Genomic DNA, 22966 nt, shown 5'->3' on the forward strand with positions numbered 1-22966 from the left:
GAGGGATTTCGTCGACAACCATGAAAACGATAGTGTTTTGTCCCTCGAGGACGTTGAAGAACGCGCTAGTGTAATTTATCTCAGCTAGCCCGCACTCCCAAGACCCCGCCAATTCGACAGGTTTCGGTAACGCTGAGGTATAGGACGCCATCGTATTGTCGGCGTAAACCCGCATGCTAGCGTTTGAAGGTAATGTCAGATACATCTTTTTTCTTGACCCACGAGTTCGCGTTCGACGGATATCCTACGAAACTGACAAAGTATTCGACCTGATTTTTGCGTTTCCGAGACTTGAGAATTTTATCGATCTTGTATAGTCGAGGTTTAGCGACTAATTGCAGTTCTTCCTGATAGTAACGTCCCTTTATTCCCTCCCCCGTTAAATCTTCGATCGTGTAAAGGGGCGGGTCTAAATTTACGAGGCGGGTGATTTTAAAGACTTCCTTTGACCAGGTACCGGGGTAGGCTTTATCAAAGACCCCCCTGTATTTGCTGATACGACAAAAGTCACCGACTTTAAGTTTAGGTTGACGTCGGCTTTTCACGGGGATTTCCTTGTAAATTGTTTTAAATACTTTCAGAATATTTTCCGGTTTCACGTCTAGAGGTGACATTTTTATAGTGGAATGTTTAGTGGTATTGTAGCTACGAATTAAATCAGGGAGGACGTCCAAGTATCGATAGGTGTTATTAGCAGTGAAATATTTATACATTTTAGCCTTTAGCGTACGATTTAGTCGCTCGACCATACACGCTTTGATTGTATCGTTTTCGCTAGTAAAGAATTTAACTTTTTTACTTTTAAGGAAATCCTGATATTTTTTCCCCGTGAACTCCCCCCCTTTATCGGTTTGAACTTTAAGAGGGGTGAGATCCTCGAATATTTTCTCGGTCGCGGCGATTACGTCTTCGGCTTTCTTACTTTTTAAAGGGACTGCCCACGCGCGTCGCGAGAATGTATCGATACATACTAGTAGGTAATTAAAGCCGGAATTGTGTTCGGAAATGTCTCTCATGTCCGCCAAGTCCATTTGAAACTGGTCGCCAATATTAGTTACAAAAACCTTGCTCCTTTTAAATTTCCGATAGGCGGTCTTATGTAACGTGTACGATTCTTGCTTCGTTAACCATTTTTCTACCGTTTCCCGGGGAATACCTCTGTCTTTCACGGCCTGATAAAGTTTTTCCAATCCGTCGAAACTCGCGGGATGTTTTGGATCGTAATAAATTTTTTTCAAGACTGCCTCGGGGTTAGAAACTCTTCCCATATTGGTTGTTCCGTTTTCCTTTTTTTCGCGCCTCTATTGATAACCCCTTTCGATAAGTCCCGGGGTTTAAATTGGAGCGGAGTCCGAACGACTGATGCTTTTCTAGGTTTCGCCGAAAATGTAATTTTTTTCTTCTTTTTCACTCGCGGGATGGTTTTCTTGAATGGTACCGTAGGCGTGAACAAGGCGTCGAACTCGTTCCAACCGGTGGGGGGAGGCGTTCGTTTTCTATTTATAGCCCCAACGGCGTAACTTACGAGCGTAGCGATATCTGACCCGGGCACGCGCGTTTGATCTATAAACAACTCGCCTTCACTCGACCACGAAACTTTATCGCCTAAGCTAATCAATCGGCTAATTAAGTCCTTCGCACTCGCTCTAAACTGAATCGGAACGAGATTTAAGAAGGCCGTGTCCTGCCCGGTTTCTTTTCTATTTTTTGGCTTCGTCGCTATATCCTTAATGTTTTGATATCGATGGAACATCTGCTCGAATAATTTAACTTTATCCCTAATGTCAAGATTGGAATTGAGTACGTCGGTCATGCTATTATTTAATTCACCCACGGAGGACCCTAACGGATGTGGAAACGAAAATTGGGGGGTATCTCGAGAGGGGATGAGAACATTTTTATTATTATTATTATTATTATTATTATTATTATTTTTTCCTAACGAGTCGAGGGGGACTAAGGCTAACTTTTGAGCGTACATTTTTTTTATTTCCTTAAGAACGACCTAAAATCCCACTGAGGGCTGAAATAACGGTGGGGATGAGAATACTTAGAATCCCGTGACCTTTTTGAACTAAAATTAATTTCTTCTTACGCCAGGCTACTTTTTTAGAGGCTACCTGTCTAATTAATTTCTTTTGTTTAGCTAGTTTTCGTTTCTGACAAGGGTTTAACTTTAAATTCCCTTTCAAAGTATTATCGCAGCATTCGGCAATAGCATCAATTAAGGGTTTTTTAGCGTGATGGAGAATAGCGCGTCGTTGTTTAAAATTTGATCTACCTAGGGCCGAGAGAAAATCTTTGTGTCCGGCAACCAGGGCCGGCATTTTCGAACTGGTTAGGGACTTCTTCCTCTCCGCTGACTTTATACTCCCTACTTTTTTTTCTTAGGGATATAGACCATTTCGGTTTCGTCGGGGAAAATATCCGTTCTTAAACGGAAGTCATCGGGGCACTCCTGCCTATTGTCGATAAGAATATAGCCGTGAGGGCGTTTGGTCGCGTCGAGATAGGCCTCGATAGCGAAGCGGTAATTGGCGCCTCTAAGTTGACGGAATAATATAGCGGGTTGAAGTTGGTCACGAGGGTTCTTGAACAAAACAATGTAATTCGCGTTCAGCGAAATTTCGCGCGCATCCTTTGTTTTTGGGAAAATGTTCTGGGTTATAAATACGAAGCTTATATTACGGTGGTGAACGCCTTTCGTGAAGAAAGCTCCGATTTGACCATTGTTCTCGTTCATTAAATCGTCGGCGATGAGGAGAATGTGTTCGCCTTCTTCACCAGGGTAATCATCGAGATTGGGGACTCCTTCTCGGAACACTACGGAGTCTTTTAAAGTGTCATAAAGTGTTTGCCACTCGCTATAATGCCAAAATATTTTTGTCGGCGGGGGGGAAATCATTTCATCTTTATTTTTTATAATTCGCGCCATCAAAACGGACTTCCCGCTACCGCTCGGCCCGCTCAGAAGAGCGGAGAAAGGACCATACAGTGGTAACATGCTTTTATTAAATGAGGTCTCTAAGTTAAACTACATCGATATTTAAGAAACAAACCGTTCGGGTAAAAATAAAAAATATGAGTTTAGCGGTGTTATTTACTTAATACTGATGCTGCCATTTTAAATGGGACTTATCGTCTAATACGGGTTACATTATAGGTTAATAGTTTTAAAGCCATAACGACTTATCTTTCGAATATGATGGATAAAAACAGTTAATACCGAAACTTCGCGTATAAGGGTAATTAACCAATAATTCCTTATACAGGCATTCTATAAACGGGTTATACCCGAATATTAGGATATGTTTTTTCATTCTGAACTAGTCATTTTTTTAAAATATTATTCTTTATATCCGAACGGTAATGTTTCGAAATTATCGATAACGCGTAATTTATTGACAACTGGCCTATATTTTTTAACTTGCTTTACAGTTACCACTGTATGATCATTTAACCGACAAATATGATGGGGGATTTCGATTTCTTTCTCGAGAGTGGGCGCGTCTACGTCGATTCCGAGCATCCCTTTCAACGAGTCCATAGAGATGGAATTTCTAGTGGAATAGTTCTGCCTGAGACCTTTAGCCTTGACGACCTCCTTAATTTCACCGGTATCGCGGTTGAGTACGCGGAAGGCGTAATTTTTCGGGCCGCCCGAGCAAAATTCGGTAATATGACAATTTGGACCAAATTCCGATAATTGATCCGTCATATTCCCAAGGAATGTTCCTTCCTGCACTAGCTTATTGCCATCGCGTGATCTATATATTAAACTATCAGTGTCGTGGTATAGTATACTATCCCCTAGAGCCTCTAGATGAGTATAGAGCCTCATTCGGGCAAAAGCGGTGGTATAACAGGCTAAAACTACGTTTACATGGGCCAAAGCCGGATCGATTTCTTTGAGGTGTTCCCATTTGACAAGCAACGTCTTATCGTTTATCGCCAAGACACTTTTCCTTTCGATATTCGGGTCGTTGAATAGTTTAAAGAATTGTTCTCGATCCTTAACGATCTCGGTTTTTACGAGGTTATTCCGTTGTCCCCACTTACCGTAAAAACTATTTAACATTAACTTCGCGACGGCACGTTTACCGGGGTTTAACACGATCTTCGCGGGATCGAGTTTAACGCCTTCGTGGTCCTCGAAATCCGAGACGTATTTGTTTTTTTCGTCGGGGGTTGTGATCCCCACTGGAAACCCCGAAGCCTCGGCCTTCATTTTGTACATGGTCTTGATGTAGTCCGAAAACAAGCCTCCCTCCTGGGTCTCCTTGTTATACTGCGTTGTTTGATAATGCCAAGCTTCGTACATTTCAAGCACTTTGTAACCTCTGGAAACGGCTAGTTTCAGTTCGTCGGAAACGAATGTCCCCACGAATGCCCGCTCGGGATCGCAATGAGGACACCGTCCTTGAAATCTTAGACGTGCACATGTACCACATAAAACGAAAAGAAGTCGCGAATTACAGTGCATGGGTAGGATAGGGTGAAAAAGTCTAGGAGGGGCGAGAACGCGGCACTGAATTAACCCGTCCAGCGAATCGAGATCTCGTAAATCATCAGCGTCTAGTAAAACTTTCGGGTGACCGACGGGTATTTTATCTAGAAGGTTGACAGTCGGGTAAAGTGAAAGCATGTCGACGTTAAACGCGCGTTCATCGCCTTTGGCCTTGTAGTAAAGGACTGTCGCGTTAACTCTCCCTCCGAAAAACGCGTCTCGAGGATTCAAGGGTGAAATTATCATGGCGCGTACTTTTTCGAAAAACGCCTTATCCTTCGCTTGACGGCGAAGTTGGTAAAAATCGCATTCCCAGATCTCTATAACGTTTTTCTTAAGTTTCCGGAGTTGAGCAACGACCCTGACTGTTTGTTGGTACCTGAGGTTAAAGGTTTGTGAGGGATCTGACCATAGAGGTCTGTCTCTTCCCACTACTTGACACCGTGGACACCCGTGAAAATAGCAGCCCTGGAACATGTAAACGTCATTTCCGTCAAGACCGTCCACTTTAAATTTACCTACCATAGCCTCCCGCCCCCGCATAGCTGACACTATTCTTATACCCCTGCGTTTTTCTTCCCAGGCGAGCCATTCAAAAGCCGCGGTTGATTGTCGGTCCCTATTTCTCATTCCTCCGGGGGGGAGTATCCCTATCGTGTCAGGAATGAGAAAGCGTTTCCTAAAGACGTAATTGCAGGCGCCAGGGAGTGTGATGGCAGCGCGGAAAGGGTCAGTGTCGCAGATTTCCATGAATTCACGTCTAAACGTTGCGCATCCCAGTCGGAGTATATTGACATCCGCCGTGCAATACGAAATCGCGTCTTTTAGAAAGTCAAAGTGACCGCCCGCGGCTATTTGCTCCCCGTGCCATTTAAGAAGGGCCGCTCTTTCCTTTACCCCTAGATAGTTAGCCCAGTACGCTTCGAGGGGGGGAAATTTATCCCCCTTCTCGGTCGAATAATTAGTGGTTAGGGGGTCAGCAGGATCGAAATTATTTTCGACAAAATTAAATAAAAGGTGAGGGAATCTACCCTTATCCATGGAAGGCCCTAGTCCAAACGTCTTCCTAAACGCGGCGAGTCCCATGGGGATGAACGAATAGGAATCGAGAAAATTGAAATTAAAACAGTTAAAGAAGAGAATTTTAGTCCCGTTTACTATCACGAAGGGCACAAAGGTCTCGTCGATTGAAAGAACGGCTTTGAAAACGAATTGGAGATCATAACATTTCGCGGCGTGAGCGAATAAGTAAATTTTTTTAATATCCGCTAAAGTTCTGATATAATCCACGAACTTTCCCACAACATTTCCTCCGTAAAATATTTTTTGTCGCGAGCTAAAGCGGATGCACACCTCGCAATCGAAGTTGGAGTCTCGCTCGTCGATGCACGCGGGGCATACAATTTGGGATATTAGAAGAAACGGCTCATGCTCGAACGCCCCCTTTTTATTTACGTGTTGTTTATTTTGAATCGACTCGATGTCATAAAACACAAACAAATACGAAGGGACGCCCCCTAGTGCTAATCTTCGTTTGGTCATGTCAGGCTCGGGGTGGTCTTTAATTCGTTGGACGAAGCAAAGGTGCGGATGCGGCGCGTGCTTTTTACAAATACGACAGAAAACTTCCGAACAAGAATGGATAGTTTCCCTAGAGCGATAGTCCACGTATTTGTAACAGTCTTTGCACACTTTAACCTGACTACAGAGGGAGGGAACCGATTCGCGATGGCTTTGGAAGCATTCCAGTCCCCGGAAGGAGCGAAAACAATCGGCGCATTTGACTAGCTCGCCGGAACATTTCTGATGTCTGAAACAGGATTTGCAGAAAATCGCGCATTTGTGGCGTTCCAATTTATCGTATCCGACCAAGCAGATGGAGCAGGCATAATTAGTGGCGAAGAACGACGTCAATTTCGCGATTACGTCATAATGTTTCTGATTATAAATTAAATAAAGTTTATTTTCGGAGTTCCCCCCTTCCCCTTGGAATAAAACCCTAGGTCTGTCGTTATAAACCTCAAAAACGATTATTTGATAATCAGAGAGAATAAATTGGAAATGCACTAAACTTGTGAAAGCCCCGCATTCGCGTTTCGAAACGCCCGCCTCGACGCGTAACTCTTCGGCTTTTTCCCTTTGTTTTCGCGAAGAGGCCTTGTACAAAGCCTTATACTCCTGGAAATATTCTTTATTTCCGGGGTTTCGCGTCTTCTTTAAATACGCGATAGCAATAATTAATGCTCGCGGGAGACACAATGAGTCTTTGTTTTGGACTGAGATAAAACTTCTTTTATCGCGTATGTAATCGATATGCTTTTTAAGCCCGCGTCGCCTCAGAGATCCTCCGTGAGGTAATCTTACCACGTTTAACGTGAATAAAATTGGCGAGTTCCAGAAATCATCCCGCTCATCCAGATAGATCTCGCCTTCGAGTAAATCGAAAACATCACCGGGCTGGAGTTGCGATTTCTGGCGGAAAGAAATTTCGAGCACACGCGCCGGGAAAACTTCCGAGGTACATGAAATTTGAACTTGGTCGTCATCGAGAAGTTGATCGAAAATAAAGGTCACGAACTGCGTAATCCCGAGCTCTACATCCGCGGTGAAGCGCACTTCAACGTATCTTCCAACGAGATTGAATAGCGGGTATTCTTTCGTTCCATCTTGAATAATTTCAAAATTCGCGGGTAGTTCCAGCTGAAGACCCTGGCCATCTTGTTGAACGGGCGGAGCCTCGATGACTTGAAGCGGAAGTGGCGGGAGCTGTAGATGATCCCCTTCTTGAAGAGCAGGAAGGTCTTCAGGTTGGGGTGCTTGAAGAGGCTGAGCGATATCCGGTTGATTACCTCCAACTTGAATCGGGAGTGGTTGGTCGATCTCTAGTTCATCGAGTTGAAATGCTTGAGGCGGTGGAACGTCATCATAATCGTCCGCGGGGAGAGGCGATAAAAGAGGCGGAATATCTTCGTTCGAATACCAGTTAAATGATGAAATCGAACTTTCGCTATCCCACTTCAAGATTTTATGTGATGGCCCCGCTTGATCTAGAAAAGGATCCGGGATCTTACGCGGTGAAGACGAAAACACCGGGCATGGAGAATCGCCGCGAGAAAAAGCGTCTCTAATCAATATCGCGTTAGTGGAAGTCCCGGGAACCGCTAAATTAAGTGGTAGAAGCTGCGAGGAAGATCTCCTTTTTCTAGAATGAACTAGGTTATTAACGATTGGCCCCTCGTGAAATTCTGGCGTAATATTCAAATCGAGGGGTGGGGTTTCTACTTCCGGATTCAGACATCTAATTTTACGAGTAACGGCGTGGGTATGCGAATCGCCGCGAGAAACAGTCTCTCTAAGAAATACCGCGTTAGTTTGAGGGAAAGTCCCGGGTCGGGGCGAATCTAACCCTAAATCCGCTTCAGGAACCGAGTTATTATGGGTTAGAAGTTGTGAAAAAGATCTCCTTTTTCTAGAAGGAATTAGGTTATTAACGCTTGAACCCTCGTGAAATTCCGGCGAAATATTTTTCAAGTCGAGAAAAGTATCTACTTCCGGATTTAAAATTTTATTTTCCTCCTTATTAAAATAGTTAGCGGCGTCGACGCCAGATGGCGATAGCGCTCCTATATTTGGCGAGGCAAGGAGCGACTCTCTCGTCTCCTCCTCGCGCGCGGAGGCTCCCGGAGAACCGCTCGATATAGCTAGGCCACGTGTCGCGGGGCTGTCAGCTGGAAGTTTTGACGTCTCGTTTAAAGGGAATTCCGCTAACCAATTTTCTTCTTCAGACGGTAAAAATAAGTCGTCATTAAGCGAGTCTAAATTGTTTTCCGGGGCCCCCGTTTCATCATTGTTTTTAAAAATATTCGTTCCTTCAAGTTCAGCCCCGAATGTTTCTCTAATAATATCTTCTAGTAGGGAAGTCTTTGAGGGTTTAAGGTCCCGCCTTGAAGGACATTTATCGGGTGCGCTAGGGATAATATTTTCGAGGTCTACCGAATGTCCGCTGGTTTCGGCTTTGCCGTTAATTAGTATTGCTTTTTCAAGCTGAGAAAATTGCGAGAATAGGCTGGAGTGCCCCCATTCTGGGCTTTTTTCCGGGGAAAGTCGAGTAATTTCTAGAGGGGGCGTCGCGGGACTCGACCTGATTAGTAAAGTTTTTTCAAATTGTGAATATTCCGCTGGGAGTGAAAAATCGTCCGTAAATGTTTCGGAATTCGTAATCTCTTTTTCGGAGGTATTTAATCCGGGTGATTTTTCCGAAGGGTTAAAACATTTTATGAATTTTATCTCGTCACTCGAAACGGAAGAGCTCTCGTTATCTGATATCTTTTCAACCGGGGACATCCATAAATTATTTGAGAACGGGAAATCGGCGTCTAACGAAATGTCATCAACGGGGGCGGGGTTAACCGGTAATTCACGTGGTTGAGTGACCGCTGGATCGTTTGATTGGTTAGACCAATTATAATCGAAGTCGACATATTCCTCGAATTCGTTTAATACATCGCGTTGTTTCTCGCATTCAGCTAAGAAGGTCGGGGTTTTAATCTCGGATGGGACATTATCGATTAGCGATTCCAATTCTCTTAGATTATTACAATTTCGCGGGGCTAGAGGTATAAGTTTAAGGTAGTCAATAAGTTCAATAAAAACGCGTACCAATTCCAAATCTTTCAAACATTTAGGTAATTCACGCGGTAATTCGTGAGGGCAAAGGGTTAACGAAGTCAAAAAGTAAAAGAACCGGTATAAGAAATCAAGGCTTACCGGGCGTGTATCAGATTTAAAATCGCGGAGTGCGTTAAGGAAATCTAGTTCCATATTTTTCGGTTAAAAAATTTCGAATGGGACTTTTTAATCGGGTCCCGGGTCTATTTATGGTCTCGCTTTTAAGACCCCCCTTCCCATCGGGGGATGGTATTCCAGACATGAAGGGGGGTGGAAAAATGAATCGTGTCTATCCAAGTCGTAATATTATTCAGGTAAAATATTTCCCACGGTTTTTTGAAAAACAAGGTCATTACTCAGAATTTGAACCGCTCGTATTACAGCCCTAGATTCATCGACTGCTTTTCTGATTCGTAAAATCTCGCTTTAGAAATAATAATCGTGACATTGTATAAAAAAAATAACATTCCTGTCTTTTGTATTTTTCCCCGTCCGCTAAAAAAAATTCCTCCTTTTATTGAAAGTTAACCTTAAGTCGTAAACTCTCCGGTTGTATTCAATAACTCGGAGGCGATTTTATTTGGTGAGGAAAACTGTCTAGATTTCGTGACAATCTCTAGCGGTAAATTAAGCGTGGGTCCAATGAAACTCCTTAGAGGGTTACCCCCAGAGGTCATCCGGGTTTCGACCCCGCCCCTTAAAATGACCGGTATATCTAGCCTCGCGAATTTACCGATAGTCAGAACAAGTCCAGTAAAAAAAATATGGCCTCCGGGAATTCCCGAAAACGCTGGTAAGTTTTTTTCAAATTTTATTTCACTTGGTTATTTTAATTCTAACTTTTTAAATTTTATCTAGTCGTTCACTCTCTTCATCATCCTCGAATTCCTCCTCTATGGAAGAGCTGGAGGCTCTTACCTCTATTTCGTGAGTTTTTTGATATTTTATATATTTTCGTTATTGTAATTTATATTTTTTTACCTAGTTATTCACCTGCAAGCCCCGTTCCTGGCTTTTCTCAATGGAACGACAACATTCTCCTTCCTTCGTCACCTGATGTGGTGATAATTTCTCCCGAGTAGGTTTTTTAAAAAATCTTTAACCCCTTTTTAAAAAAAATATCCTAAATCATTTTGTTTTTCTAAAGCCCGCTTTCATCATCTCCCTCATCGCCCCCGCTGGCTCTTTCACCACCGGCACTCCTTGCTCTCCCCGCCGTTATTCCGGGCGACCACCGTTATGTGGCGTCTTTAATCTCCTTGGCCGCCGTGTTACGCGGTGCATTTAATGCGACACGTAACATGGGCGACTCTCTTAGGCTTTTTTCGGTTGATCACCATGATCCGCCTTCCCTTCAAGCCACCGCTCTGGACTTCCAGGTGGTGGTCGATCTTGCCTGGGCGGCCCAGAACGCCGCGATTGCCCATGTCACCTCGGTGGTAGCGGGCGATTTCGCCGAGACGGCGTTCGCCGTGGACTTGGGGTATTTGATTTTAATTTTCAGATATAAATTAAGGGTTCTAACATTTTTTTTTCGAAATCAGTTTAATCGCGCCGCCGCCCATCCCTAATTTTCTTATCGACCCCGAAGTCGCCGTTCCTTCTCCTCCAATTATACCTTCGTAAGTTCGTTTTTTAGAAAAAGTATATTTTTTTAAAAAACTAAATGTTTTTTTTACAGCTCTGACCTCCTCAATTCACCGCCTGTTTCGCCTCCTTGGATTTAAAAAACTTTATATTTTCTTTATATTTTCTTGTAAATTGTTTTTCAATAAAAAATGTTTTTTCGAAAAAAGCGTCTTTTTAAATAAATCCTAGTAAGCTTATTTTTTGACATCTATTTCCACCATTTTACTCCTTTCTATGGAAAAAAAGTCGGGTATTGTCCCCTCGCCGTTTGGCCCGCGGCAGTTTCTACTTGCAGGTGTGGGTGATTCAACCCCTGCGGACACCCCCCTTCTCTCGACTTGCTCATTGTCATCTTTTTTTTGACCGCGAGTGCTAGAATTCTCTGGCTTCATTTCCAAAAATGTCATCCGATGAAGAGCAGCAAGAGTCAATGTAAGCTAAAATTTGGCCTATTTTTTATTTTACATTTCTTAAAAAATGATTTTCGTTAGTCCCGAAGCCGCGGAAAATAACGTCCCCCCTCCCCCCATTCCGGCGGCAGTGTAAGTTGAAATTGGTCAAATTTCTTTTACATTTCTTTAAAAAATATGTAAATATCATAGCCCCGCTGGAGGTCGAGGACGCCTCCAGATAATGCAACGAATGCTGGCGCGTAGACTAGCTAATGGCCCCATCGGAGAAGCGTGAGTCGCATTTGGTCTAATTTTTCTACATTTCTTAAAAAATATGATTTTCATTAGTCGAGGACCACCCCCGCGAATTCCGGGGTACGGGCATGGTCGTCCTGTCCCGGTGAACGGGCCTGCCCTCCCCGTGCCGGGGTACGGGCGTGGCCGCCCCGTCATACCCGACCCGTAAGTTATTATCCTTTTAAAATTTCGGTTATTTTTTTAAATATATTTTTATCGTTAGCGGCTGTCAACTCCCCGGTGGGCGGGGCATCTTTCAATATCGTCGTTGCGTAAGAAGAAATTTAACTAATCTAAAATATTAATATTAATAATGAAAATAATATTTCTTTAGCCTACCGCGGAGTTACCGGACGTGGTCCTCGACGCGGTCCAGGCCATTCTAGCCGCGGCGCTGGTCAATGGGGCCGATTAATGTCTTGAGTATGTCTTACTTTTTAATCGGTGCTCCGGAAATTTTATTAAAACCTATTTCTTTTTTCCAGGTAAATTTTTTAAAAAATCAAATACTCGTTCTTATTCCACCTATAATTTTTTTGAAACAATCAGTGATGGAAGGGTAAAAAAGAAGCCCCCTAATATAGTTAGAAACCCCTTTAGTACTTCTTCTTTTTTTGAAATTTCAGCAGTATATTTCGGAATTTACTTAATAAAAAATCTTGCCCGGGCGCGATATATTTTTTTCCCCGGGGTGCATGAGTCATCCGAGAGATATTAATACCGGGGGGAGCTCCCGGGTTTGCGTCATTTCGTATTCGGGTTTCGAAGCGTTAAGATGTCTTACGATTTGGGTAGCAGGAAACAAGATGCTAACTTTCAGCGGAAAATCAATTTTCGCTGGCGTTTAGGAAAAAATTCGTGTCTATCAATTGGCTTAAAAGGTGAGGACCTGGAAATATTCTTTTTCAACGACGTTACTTTCCAATCCTCGATATGCCTCCCGCCTGTAGCTTTTAATAAGATGTATCAAAATTGGTATCTCATTGAATCACATACTAGAGAAGTTGAGAAAAATAAATTTAGTCTCGAGCTTGCCAAAATTGGGGGTCGTACTTTTGAACTTTTAGCTAGTAAAGGAAACGTTACTCTTTTGGCTTATAAAAGTTTCGGGAAAAAAGAGGAATTCCAACTTGGGGAAGCGGGTATCCTAGCTTTAAATTTATGTATCCACGCCGTCGACAAACATTTGACTGAAATTGAGAAGGAGAGGCCCTGTATTGAAGCGATGTTCGAAGTTCTCAAACTTCACGTTCAACGAGTTGCCGGCTACCCTGACAGCGAAGATTTTGAAGAGATCCATTTCGGCCAAGGAGATTCTGATATATTTCCAGACGTAATGCGTAAATTTGGTTGTTATTCGAGTCCGTTCAATATTATAAGCGATTATACTAATCTAATTGAGAGGCGTAACCTGTCATCTGCTCTTCAAGCGTATAACTTGTTCTTCTTGTGTTTTACTCAGCTACCTAGCCTGGTGTATTATCAAAATTAAAAAATTAAAAAAATATATGTCTTGTTATTCAACTAATATTAGGCAATTGAATGCGCGTCGACTTATTCCTACAAAAAAGAGCAACATTCTTGGCTTGCTATTGTCGGAAAAAAAAGAGGGGGACCCCTGGCGCGTAGAAGTCAGCGGCTTTAACGGTCATTGTAAGTATCCATAAAAGGACGGGTGGTGAACGAGGCTCTGGCGCGTCGACTTATTCCTACAAAAAAAAAGCAACATTCTTGGCTTGCTATTGTCGGAAAAAAAGAGGGGGACCCATTGTAAGTATCCATAAAAGGACGGGTGGTGAACGAGACTCTGTAAAAACGCCGGAGGCAAGGAAAAAAGGCGAGGTTAAGTACAGTGGATCTATAAAAATCGCTCCATAATTTTGGTATCTATAAAAAATGGTATTATGGATAAAGGACCTTATCTATAATTCTGCTTATCTATAAAATCGCTCTATAATCTTGCTTATCTATGGCCAGGCCTATTTCTCTCATGAGGTCCTTTTCCAGACAGCTGAAGTAATTGTGGGCTGTTAATGGCACCCGTGAAGAGTATGACCTCGACGTTGGCTTTGATACTACATCGCCTTCTCTAGATTGGTTTCTAAACCACCATTTAGAAAGTCCAATTAATAGTTCAGCAATGAATCTAGAGATCGGCAGTCCTATGACGAAGCATAGTAACCGCCATTTATTTTGGAATTTGAGATAGTTAATTTTTTGTTTTGAGTGACGTGACTTCTTACGGTAATGTAAGTTACTTAGTACTTACTAGTAACTCTCTTCGAAGATTTGTTTCGTGAAGTTGGAATTTTTTCAGTAGGTGTACAATTCGCATTTATTCTTACAACTAACTCTAAATTTTCAAAATGGCGTTTATTAGGTTTTGCCATGAGACAGAGGGTCATCGCTATGACGGGCAGTGGAATCATGTTGTAGAAGCTTGTGTTCGCACTGGAAATCAGTTATTTGCTTAGAAATAACTTTTTTCATAAGTAACATCCCCTGCAGCACAAATGAATTGTTTCAGAGTCGGGTCGACGTCGACGAATTATTAAAAATCTATTATCGGCCGACCGTACTATTTTGAGTCGAAATGTCCTACCCGAAAAAGGGTCGGCCTACCTTTAACGTTTGACTGTATGCCAACTTAAAAAAGTAATCCCCTGTAGCAATTTGAGGTCGGGCCGACGTCGACAAAAAAGGTCGATCAGCATGGTCGGCCGACAGTTGGCCGACCTTCCTTTTTTTTAGTCGAAATGTCCTAGCCGCATATGGGGCCGACAAATATTGGCCTAGTAGAATAATGGTCGGCCAACCGTTGATCGACTAGAAAATTTTACTTAATGACTATTGGCCGATTCTGAAATAACTCTAATCTGACTTCCAGTAGACAGTTTAGCGACTCTGAAACGACGTTGGGCCGACGACCAATTTAACCGTATTTCCGACTCGGACAAAAAAAAATACCAATTTGATTTCCTAAAAGATATTTAGCTGTGTTTGTATAGGTAACATTTTTTTATAAGATTGTAAACATGAATCAACGACTTATCGTAATTTCAGATTCAATCCAAGCAGTTTAAGAGGCAGAAAATGTTTTTGTAGTGCTTGCAGAACATTCCCTCGATTTGAATTAACAATATATTTCCCTTAAATATTTAATTACACGAATATGACCTCTTTGAGTTAAGAGATTTTTGAAAAAGCAAACATTTTCAGGCTGAATATAGGATCTTTTTCGACAAAATAGAGTAAAGAAAAGAAATTATTTAAAAAACTGTTTTAATTTGTTTTATTAAATCGCTAATTTTCACAGTTCTGCGCGATTAATTTAAAAATAAACTGTTGGATATAAGTCGACCATTAGTCGTGTTATAAATGTGCAATGGCTTTTTCAAATCACGATAGCAATTACAATTTAAGGTCCACGTTCGGACTCTAATTAATAGTTATATTGATAAGACTTATTGGGTCGGTAAGTGGTCCAATCTATTAGGTCACCATACCGACTTTAAAAGGGATAAAAAACGTACTTACCTGCAATTATCGCAAAAACGGTTACGACCTTTGGAGTCGGCATCTGGACTAGGACCGAAAAGCGACTTTACGACCAAAGCCCGAGCCTAAATCAACTCTCTGTAATTAAGGCGCGGCGTTACAGGGTTAACAGACTTACCAAAGATTGTCAAAACACGTGGAATAAAAGCGACTACTCATATTTTATTCTACGTGTTGGTTGGGTTCGAGTAACCATCTTTTAAACATTGGCGGATTTTTTCCAAGATGGCGGACAATCCTACTAGAATTGATTCCGGTGTCTTGGTTTTTCGTATAAACCCTCTAGCATCAGAATCGATACGCAATTGAAATACGCAATTTTAGGCAGTCGGCCCGACGAAGTTTTGGAGTCGGTTAACCATCACATTAATAGTCGTTATAGAGTCACGGTTTGAAATTGGACCGACTGTGGCCCAACCAGGCTTGGAAAAAAGGTTTATTTCTAAACTGGTCTATTTGGCCAGTGACTCCCAACTCTGGAATTATTTAAGTAGTCACGTAGACCAGTTGGTTAATATTACGGTATTAATTAATAAACTAGACACTGGACCAGTGAACCCCTAGCTTTTGAATAAAACAAAGTGGTCCGAGCAATTAATAAACTGACCCAGTGACCACCGCTTATTTCCAAGCCTGAGCCCAACGTCGTTTTGGAGTAAGAAACAGGTAAATTTTTAGTCGGCACAGAGTCATGCTTTAAAGGCCGGACGACCATAACTCCCTAGGGCATTTCGACTGAAAGACCAAAGGTCGGCCGACCGTCGGCCAGCCTAGCCATTTGAGGGCTTTGCTACAGGGCATAATAAGAAAGTTTGTTTCTTATTTACTATCTGAATTTCGTTACTCTTATAAATTAATACGTAACTTAGTAAGGTCGTTGTTGAGTCGGCAAGTAGTCCAAAATATTAGGTCACCATACCGACCTTAAAAGGGATCAAAAACGTACTTACGCGAAATTATCTCAAAAAGGTTAAAGACTTTTAGAGTCGGCATTTGGACCAGAACCGAAAAGCGACTATTCGACGAAAGCCCGACCCTAAATCGACTCTTTGTGCTACAGGGGATAACATTATGAAACTTATGCTTGTTTAATAACTAAGCCAATAAGAATGAAAAAAAAACAACTTACTCTCGTAGTGTCCATTTGGAGGAATAGTTCATGGAACACTTCAACATATCTATTTATATCAAAATAGATATGTTGAAGTATTATTTTTAAGCATTTAATATCGCTTGATGACCAATTAACAGTTGCATTCTTATCCAGGTGCAAACAATTGTTAATTAATTTCATTTTGAATTTTTCGCGAAATTTATCATCTCTTCCGTGTTGGGTGAAGGAAGATTCGTGATGCAGTTTTTATTAATCAAATTGTTCTTCCTAATGAGCCGATTGTAACTCAGGTTTGGCGATAATTGCTCGCTGTTTTAATGCAATTGCAAAGAAGACCCATCTGTTTCAATTCAATCATTTGTTTCAATCGGAATAAAGTTGAATTTTTTAAGTGGGAATTAGATCAAATATTACCTATTTTGTATTCAAATGTCGATATAATTCAATTTGGCCATGGGCCAGGGAAAAGGTCAGGGAATTCAAAATGACGCTTGAAATGTTCCAAGAGTTGTGAGAATTTATACAAATTTAATGGATTCAATGTTATCTCGAAACATCTTTGAAATAAATTTTATTACAATTTTGTGCCAAATTATCTTATTTCTTTTAGTTAATGCTTTAAACGTGGGAGTAAACGTTTTTGGTTTAAACATAACCTGTTCATTTAAAACCGAGTTGAAGAAAATTTGATTACCTTTGATTAAAAAAAATTATTTGATGATAATATGATGATAATTGTATCCTTAAAAGGTCAGAGAATATTTTGAAATAGTCATGAAGCTAATTTTTTCGGAACCAATTGAAGTGTTTTTCCCTGGCCCTTCTCTTTGCTTCCATATCCGCTCTGTATTCTTCTTCGACGCATACGCAGCTGTGTTTTATCATGTGGCAGAAACAGAAATCACCGCAATGTAATAGATACGGGCCGTCGCAAGCTAAAAAAAGAGAAAACGAGATATGTTAGAGGGAGTATAAAGTATAGGATTTCCAAACAACGAATTTCACTTATTTGCTACTAGAAGCTGTATTGTTAATAGAAAAAATAGATTGAGTTTTTTCACTTAATCATAGACAATAAGTTATCTCTATAAAAAAGTATTCCCGCGATAACGATCGTATATATATATATTGAAACATTTTATTGTACACACGCAGTATGAGTTCCTTGATCACTTAATAAACTTAGTTATGATTTTAACGAGTGTTTTCCATCAACCCACTATTAAGTAGTTAGAATAAGGTTAGGATAAGAGAAAACAAAACATGGTGTCAGAATCGTGAACCACCTCTCAACACGTCCGGCACTCTTGTCACTCATCGATGAACGGACTCAAAGCACCTCCGGAACTTCACTTCTCGGGGAACGTAGAACAGGCATGGCACGTATTTCTTCAAAGGTATGAACTCTTTGAATCGGCGACAGCGTCTGGAGACGGCAGAACTGATGCACAGAATCTATCCCTACTCCTGCATGCGGCTGGACAAGAAGCGATCGATGTCTATAACACCTTCGTCTTTACGACCGCAGTTCCAAAGACATACGATAATACAGTGGCAAAGTTTACGGCATACTGTACACCCAAGAAGAACGAAACATATGAACGATTCATCTTCCGGGGTCGTATGCAGAAGAAAGGAGAGGGAATCGAGCAGTACGTCGTCGATCTCCGACTTAAAGCCAAGACCTGTGGATTTGGTGACCTAGAGGACTCGCTCATTAGAGATCAAATTGTGCATGGCGTGCTGGATCAGAAGGTACGCCGAACGCTTCTTGCTGAAGAAAACCTTACGTTGAAACGGGCGGTACAACTTTGCCAAGCAACAGAGACAATGCTACAGCAAATGCAGAACTGGACCGGGAGTGCCACGAATCTCGAAAAGGTCGATGCCATAACAAGCGAAGGTTCCAGATACAGAGGGAAAGATGACTCGAGGCATCAGCGAAATTCGAGCTCCGGTCAGTTCGGGAAGAAAAATCGACAACGCCATATCAAGCCGTCGCAGCCGAGTAATTCCAACACGGGATTTGTCAGAGACTGCAGTCGATGCAAGGGGTCGCACGACCATAAGAAATGCCCAGCGTACGGGAAGACCTGCAGGAAGTGTAACGGAAAGAATCATTTCGCCAACAGTTGTAAAAGAGTCAAGGTTGACGCAATTCAACAATATGAGAGCGATGACGAGTTCATCATCGATGCCGTAGAAGTCCGGGAGAAGGAAGACTGGGTAATTTCAATACAAGTCAATGACATTACTGTTCCATTTAAACTAGACACAGGAGCCCAAGCCAACCTGCTGCCGCTGGACTACTACGAGACGATGGTACCTAGACCCAAACTTAATAAGACTGTGGGTTTATCTGCTTATGGGGGAAGCAAAATCACGACTTTCGGTGAGATTGACGTCACGACGAAAGTCAAAACGGCAACAGTGAACACCAAAATAGTCCTCGTCGAACAGGGAGGAAGACCAATTCTGGGACGTGAAACATGCGTCCACCTGGGTTTGGTGAAGCTGATTTACGAAGTCGACTTGCAGAAAATGGCCACCGAAGAAACTGGAGAGGCTCAATTTCCAGGAGAAGGTAAACAAGAATTTAGAGACAAAATAATTCAAGAATTTCCGGAAGTCTTTAAAGGAATCGGACGGTTAAGAACAGCGTGCCGAATTCAACTGCGAAACGATGCCGTTCCGGTTATAGTGGCTCCTCGGCGCATACCGTACTCGTTACGAGGGAGGTTGAGCGCCGAGTTGGACAGGTTGCAAGGCCAAGGAATTATCCATAAGGTAAATGAACCAACGCCCTGGGTCAGTCCATTGGTGATACGAGAGAAGAAAGACGGATCTCTACGGTTATGTTTGGATCCGAAGACGCTAAACGAAAACATACGACGGGAGCATCATCAACTGCCGACTAAAGAAGAAATTGAAGCAGAACTGGCAGGGGCGAAGTACTTTTCCAAGCTGGACGCGGCATCTGGCTTTTACCAAATTCCACTTGACAAGGAGAGTCAGTTGCTTACGACCTTCAACACTCCGTTTGGCAGATACTGCTTCGAAAGGCTACCGTTCGGAATTGCTTCAGCGCCGGAAATTTTCTTCAAACACTTTAGCCAAATCTTTGACTCCGCAACCGGTGCAAGGCCGCTACACGACGATGTTCTGGTTTGGGGAAAAACGTCGATGGAGCATGACAACAATCTCAGAATGGCGCTCTCAAAGCTCAAGGAAGCAAGAGCGACCCTGAATGTGAAGAAGTGTGTTTTCAAAGCAGCCGGCGTCACATACATGGGAGAAATCATCTCGAGGAAGGGAGTAGCGCCGGACCCCAGGAAAATCGCAGCGATACTGGAGATGCCGACGCCAGCGTCCAAGGCAGAGGTTCAGCGTGCACTTGGTGTTGTCAATTTTGTGGGGAAGTTCATCCCAAACCTATCAGCACACACGACGCATTTACGCAGCCTCAAGAACAAGTAATCTCGACTGGAAGAGCACTTGAAAAATATCGAAGATTCTGAGCTGTTGCGTACTGATGGTCTGGAGCCTGTTGACCACACGACTCGAATGATATGGCACAGAGGAACTGTAGTGACACCTCGCTATTTTATTTTATCATTCACATGTTTATTATTTTAGGGTTATTGTATTTTTGGACCGATTGAGTTGTGAAACGTTGCTTATTTTCAAAAAATTGGTAATATATTTACTCGTTATATTAGATACTGCACGTTAAGGGCGAATTGTTCACGCTTTGAATAGATCGTTTCTCTTTATGGCAACTTTATCGTTGTGTTCAAACCAACCAAGTACGAGTTAATTAACTTGAATATTAATTTTGCATCACGAGAAAAACTATAATCGTGCCGTCCTCAGTATTTCCGCCGACTTCATTTATTTCGAGTAAAAGGAACCGTTTGAACATCTGAAGATAATTGGAGACATTATTTGGTGGGTCTACGAAGTATTTGGCCACTTGAAGGGCTGTTGAAAGGGTGAAACAACTGAGCCGCCTCTTAGCTGTCTCATCCCCCGTTAGTTAGTTAAATATAAGGGCGTGGTTTATCATGGGTAAATCACCGGGTGCCAAGGGTTCTGCCTTTTAATTATCAGTTGCTGGAAGATGATTGGCTCAAAGATTGTTCTGTAAAACCACTCGTTGCGGAAACGTCAATAACGGGGTGCAGATAAGGCGCACTCTGAAATGAGGTTATTAATTAAATTCCCGCCCCCCACAGCTACTACCTCTAAATGTTCAGGACCCATGATAGACCCTTTAAGATTTATTCGCCACGACGCGACCAAATGCTTCTCAATTTTATTGGCTGCAGATTACGTAATCAGGACTCTGAAGTTCCCACGAAGTTTTGTTCGCGTTGTGTTTTAGAGAAGTTAGGATATTTTCTCTTAGATTCTTAAACTGTTGAATTTGATGGTTAATTGTTTTATTTACTATTCGGAAATTGAGATTGAAATATTTGCTTTCAAGTCTTCTCTAAACCAGTCCAACGTAAGCCTGAATAGCTAGTCTGGAACCCAGCGGCAAATTTTCCAGAACTTTTGTTTTCAAATGAAAGTCAACTGTGCGCGTGAATAATTTTCTTTTACTTGCAAAGTATGAAATCTCAAACCAATTTTTGTGAAATTGTGGAGATAAAATCTAAAAATAGGTTCCAAGTGCAGAAGTTTCTACATTACCGAATAAAAAGATCTTAGTTAAGTGAAATATACGAGTCTTAATTTCAGTAATTCAGTAAATTTTATTTCAACCTATGGCCAAAGGTATATGTGTTGTGATATTGTTTAAGGCCAGCCACTCATCTTCCGTTTCTGTTCGGTTTCGGCAACTGCAGGACCAGGCACTATTTATTGTTTCGCAGATGCAGCCCATACTTTCATCGAATTTCCAACAATCACCGGTAATTTTGCACTCTATTAAACGGAAAATGAATTAATTTAACTTGTTGGTTTATTTTTGTAAAACTGAGGTGGGGCCATCTATTCAGCGAAATTGAAACTTAATAATTACAACTTGAAAAAGCAAATTCTAGATATACAAAAAAATAATATATGTGATATATATGTATGTATAAATACATACATATATATTATAAATATATAACGAAGTATATTTACTTACTGATGCCAAATCCTTTTGGCATTTTTCCGTATGCATCAGGAATTAGTTTACTGTAGACAACGGTGGCTGAGATCAGAGCGATTGCCAGACAGAACCAAATTCGCGAGTAGGGACTCATTGCTCTTACGTACGCGACAATTATTATTTTTTTCAATAACGACTGTTGTAGTTCCAATTGCAAATTGTGAATGGTAAGGGGACGTACAAACAAACCCTATTTATAAGGATCGACACGTCTTACTTCGGACAATCACTACATAAATTATCTTTTCAATTTGAGAATTCCACGTTATTACTTTTTCGCAACAAATTTATGTTCGGATGAGCTGTGTCGCGTCGATTGGTTTCAACCAAATTATAATGTCTGTGCAGGGTAGTTTAAGCGCTATATTCCCGAGGAATTGAGCAGAGATGTCGGCCATGGCTAGAAGGAAGGGGGGGGGAACTAAACTTGATAGAGAGGAAAATGTAAAACGCTAACGGTACATTAAGGTCCGGTTAGAAGGCTAATAATAAGCAGTTCGGCTAACACCCTTGTCATCTAGATACTCTTAAAACCTTTAACACCCTTGGCACCACCACTGACCCAAGTCATCTAGAGACTTTTAAAACCTTTAACACCCTTGGCACAAACACTGACCCAAGTCATCTAGAGACTTTTAATACCTTTAACACCCTTGTCACCACCGCTGACCCAATTCTTTTAGAGACTTTTAAAACCTTTAACACCCTTGGCACCACCGCTGGCCCGAGTCATCTAGAGACTTTTAAAACCTTTAACATCCTTGGCACCACCGCTGGCCCAAGTCATCTAGAGACTCTTAAAACCTTTAACACCCTGGGCACCACCACTGACCCAAGTCATCTAGAGACTTTTAAAACCTTTAACACCCTTGGCACCACCACTGGCCCGAGTCATCTAGAGACTTTTAATAACTTTAACACCCTTGGCACCACCACTGGCCCAAGTCATCTAGAGACTTTTTAAACCTTTAACACCCTTTTCACCACCACTGGCCCAATTCATCTAGAGACTTTTTAAACCTTTAACACCCTTGGCACAAACACTGACCCAAGTCATCTAGAGACTTTTAATAACTCTAACACCCTTGGAACCACCACTGGCCCAAGTCATCTAGAGACTTTTAAAACCTTTAACACCCTTGTCACCACCGCTGGCCCGAGTCATCTAGAGACTTTTAAAACCTTAAACATCGTGGTCACCACCACTGGCCCAAGTCATCTAGAGACTTTTAATATCTTTAACACCCTTGACACCACCACTCCCCCAGGTCATCTAGAGACTTTTTAAACCTTTAACACCCTTGTCACCACCACTGGCCCAATTCATCTAGATACTTTTAAAACCTTTACACCCTTGGCACAAACACTGACCCAAGCCATCTAGATACTTTTAATACCTTTAACACCCTTGGAACCACCACTGGCCCAAGTCATCAAGAGACTTTTAAAACCTTTAACACCCTGGTCACCACCGATGGCCCAAGTCATCTAGAGACTTTTAAAACCTTAAACATCCTGGTCACCACCGCTGGCCTAAGTCATCTATAGACTTTTAATACCTTTAACACCCTTGGCACCACCACTAGCCCAAGTCATCTAGATACTTTTAATAACTTTAACACCCTTGGCACCACTACTGG

General features: G+C 41.9%; 2 protein-coding genes and 1 long non-coding RNA gene across 3 annotated transcripts in view; 1 reads left to right on the top strand and 2 right to left on the bottom strand.

Moving 5' to 3' along the window:
* Positions 1-16201, bottom strand: part of LOC149958559 (uncharacterized) — a 60997-nt gene extending 44796 nt beyond the window's left edge. Inside the window, exon 1 of the mRNA XM_090165916.1 lies at positions 16181-16201. The gene's annotated coding sequence lies outside the window, so the exon portion shown is untranslated. The remainder of the gene's footprint in view (positions 1-16180) is intronic.
* Positions 9739-10902, top strand: LOC149958563 (uncharacterized). Its single transcript, XM_090167218.1, has 6 exons — positions 9739-9968; positions 10034-10102; positions 10161-10253; positions 10323-10658; positions 10720-10797; positions 10857-10902. The coding sequence occupies exons 1-6, from the start codon at positions 9940-9942 to the stop codon at positions 10900-10902; spliced, it is 651 nt and encodes a 216-aa protein (XP_090023344.1). The 5' UTR covers positions 9739-9939.
* A 4701-nt stretch (positions 16202-20902) lies between the features above and the next one.
* On the bottom strand, positions 20903-21506 carry LOC149958564 (uncharacterized). The gene is made up of 2 exons (XR_016478306.1): positions 21303-21506; positions 20903-21094 (listed from the first exon to the last, which is right to left on the bottom strand). It is a non-coding gene; the product is annotated as an uncharacterized LOC149958564 (long non-coding RNA).
* Positions 21507-22966: the final 1460 nt, after the last annotated feature.

The sequence above is a fragment of the Leiobunum rupestre genome, chromosome 2 (assembly GCF_980474605.1).
Source record: "Leiobunum rupestre chromosome 2, qqLeiRupe1.1.hap1, whole genome shotgun sequence".
Lineage (NCBI taxonomy): Eukaryota > Metazoa > Arthropoda > Arachnida > Opiliones > Sclerosomatidae > Leiobunum > Leiobunum rupestre.

Bases quoted from the DNA above. Each gene is read 5' to 3' on its own strand.
- LOC149958563 (XM_090167218.1), top strand. From the start codon at position 9,940: ATGGCCTCCGGGAATTCCCGAAAACGCTG. The intron at 10,103-10,160 runs GTGAGTTTTTTG...TTTTTTACCTAG, and splicing joins GAGGCTCTTACCTCTATTTC to TTATTCACCTGCAAGCCCCG. The intron at 10,254-10,322 runs GTAGGTTTTTTA...GTTTTTCTAAAG, and splicing joins GTGGTGATAATTTCTCCCGA to CCCGCTTTCATCATCTCCCT.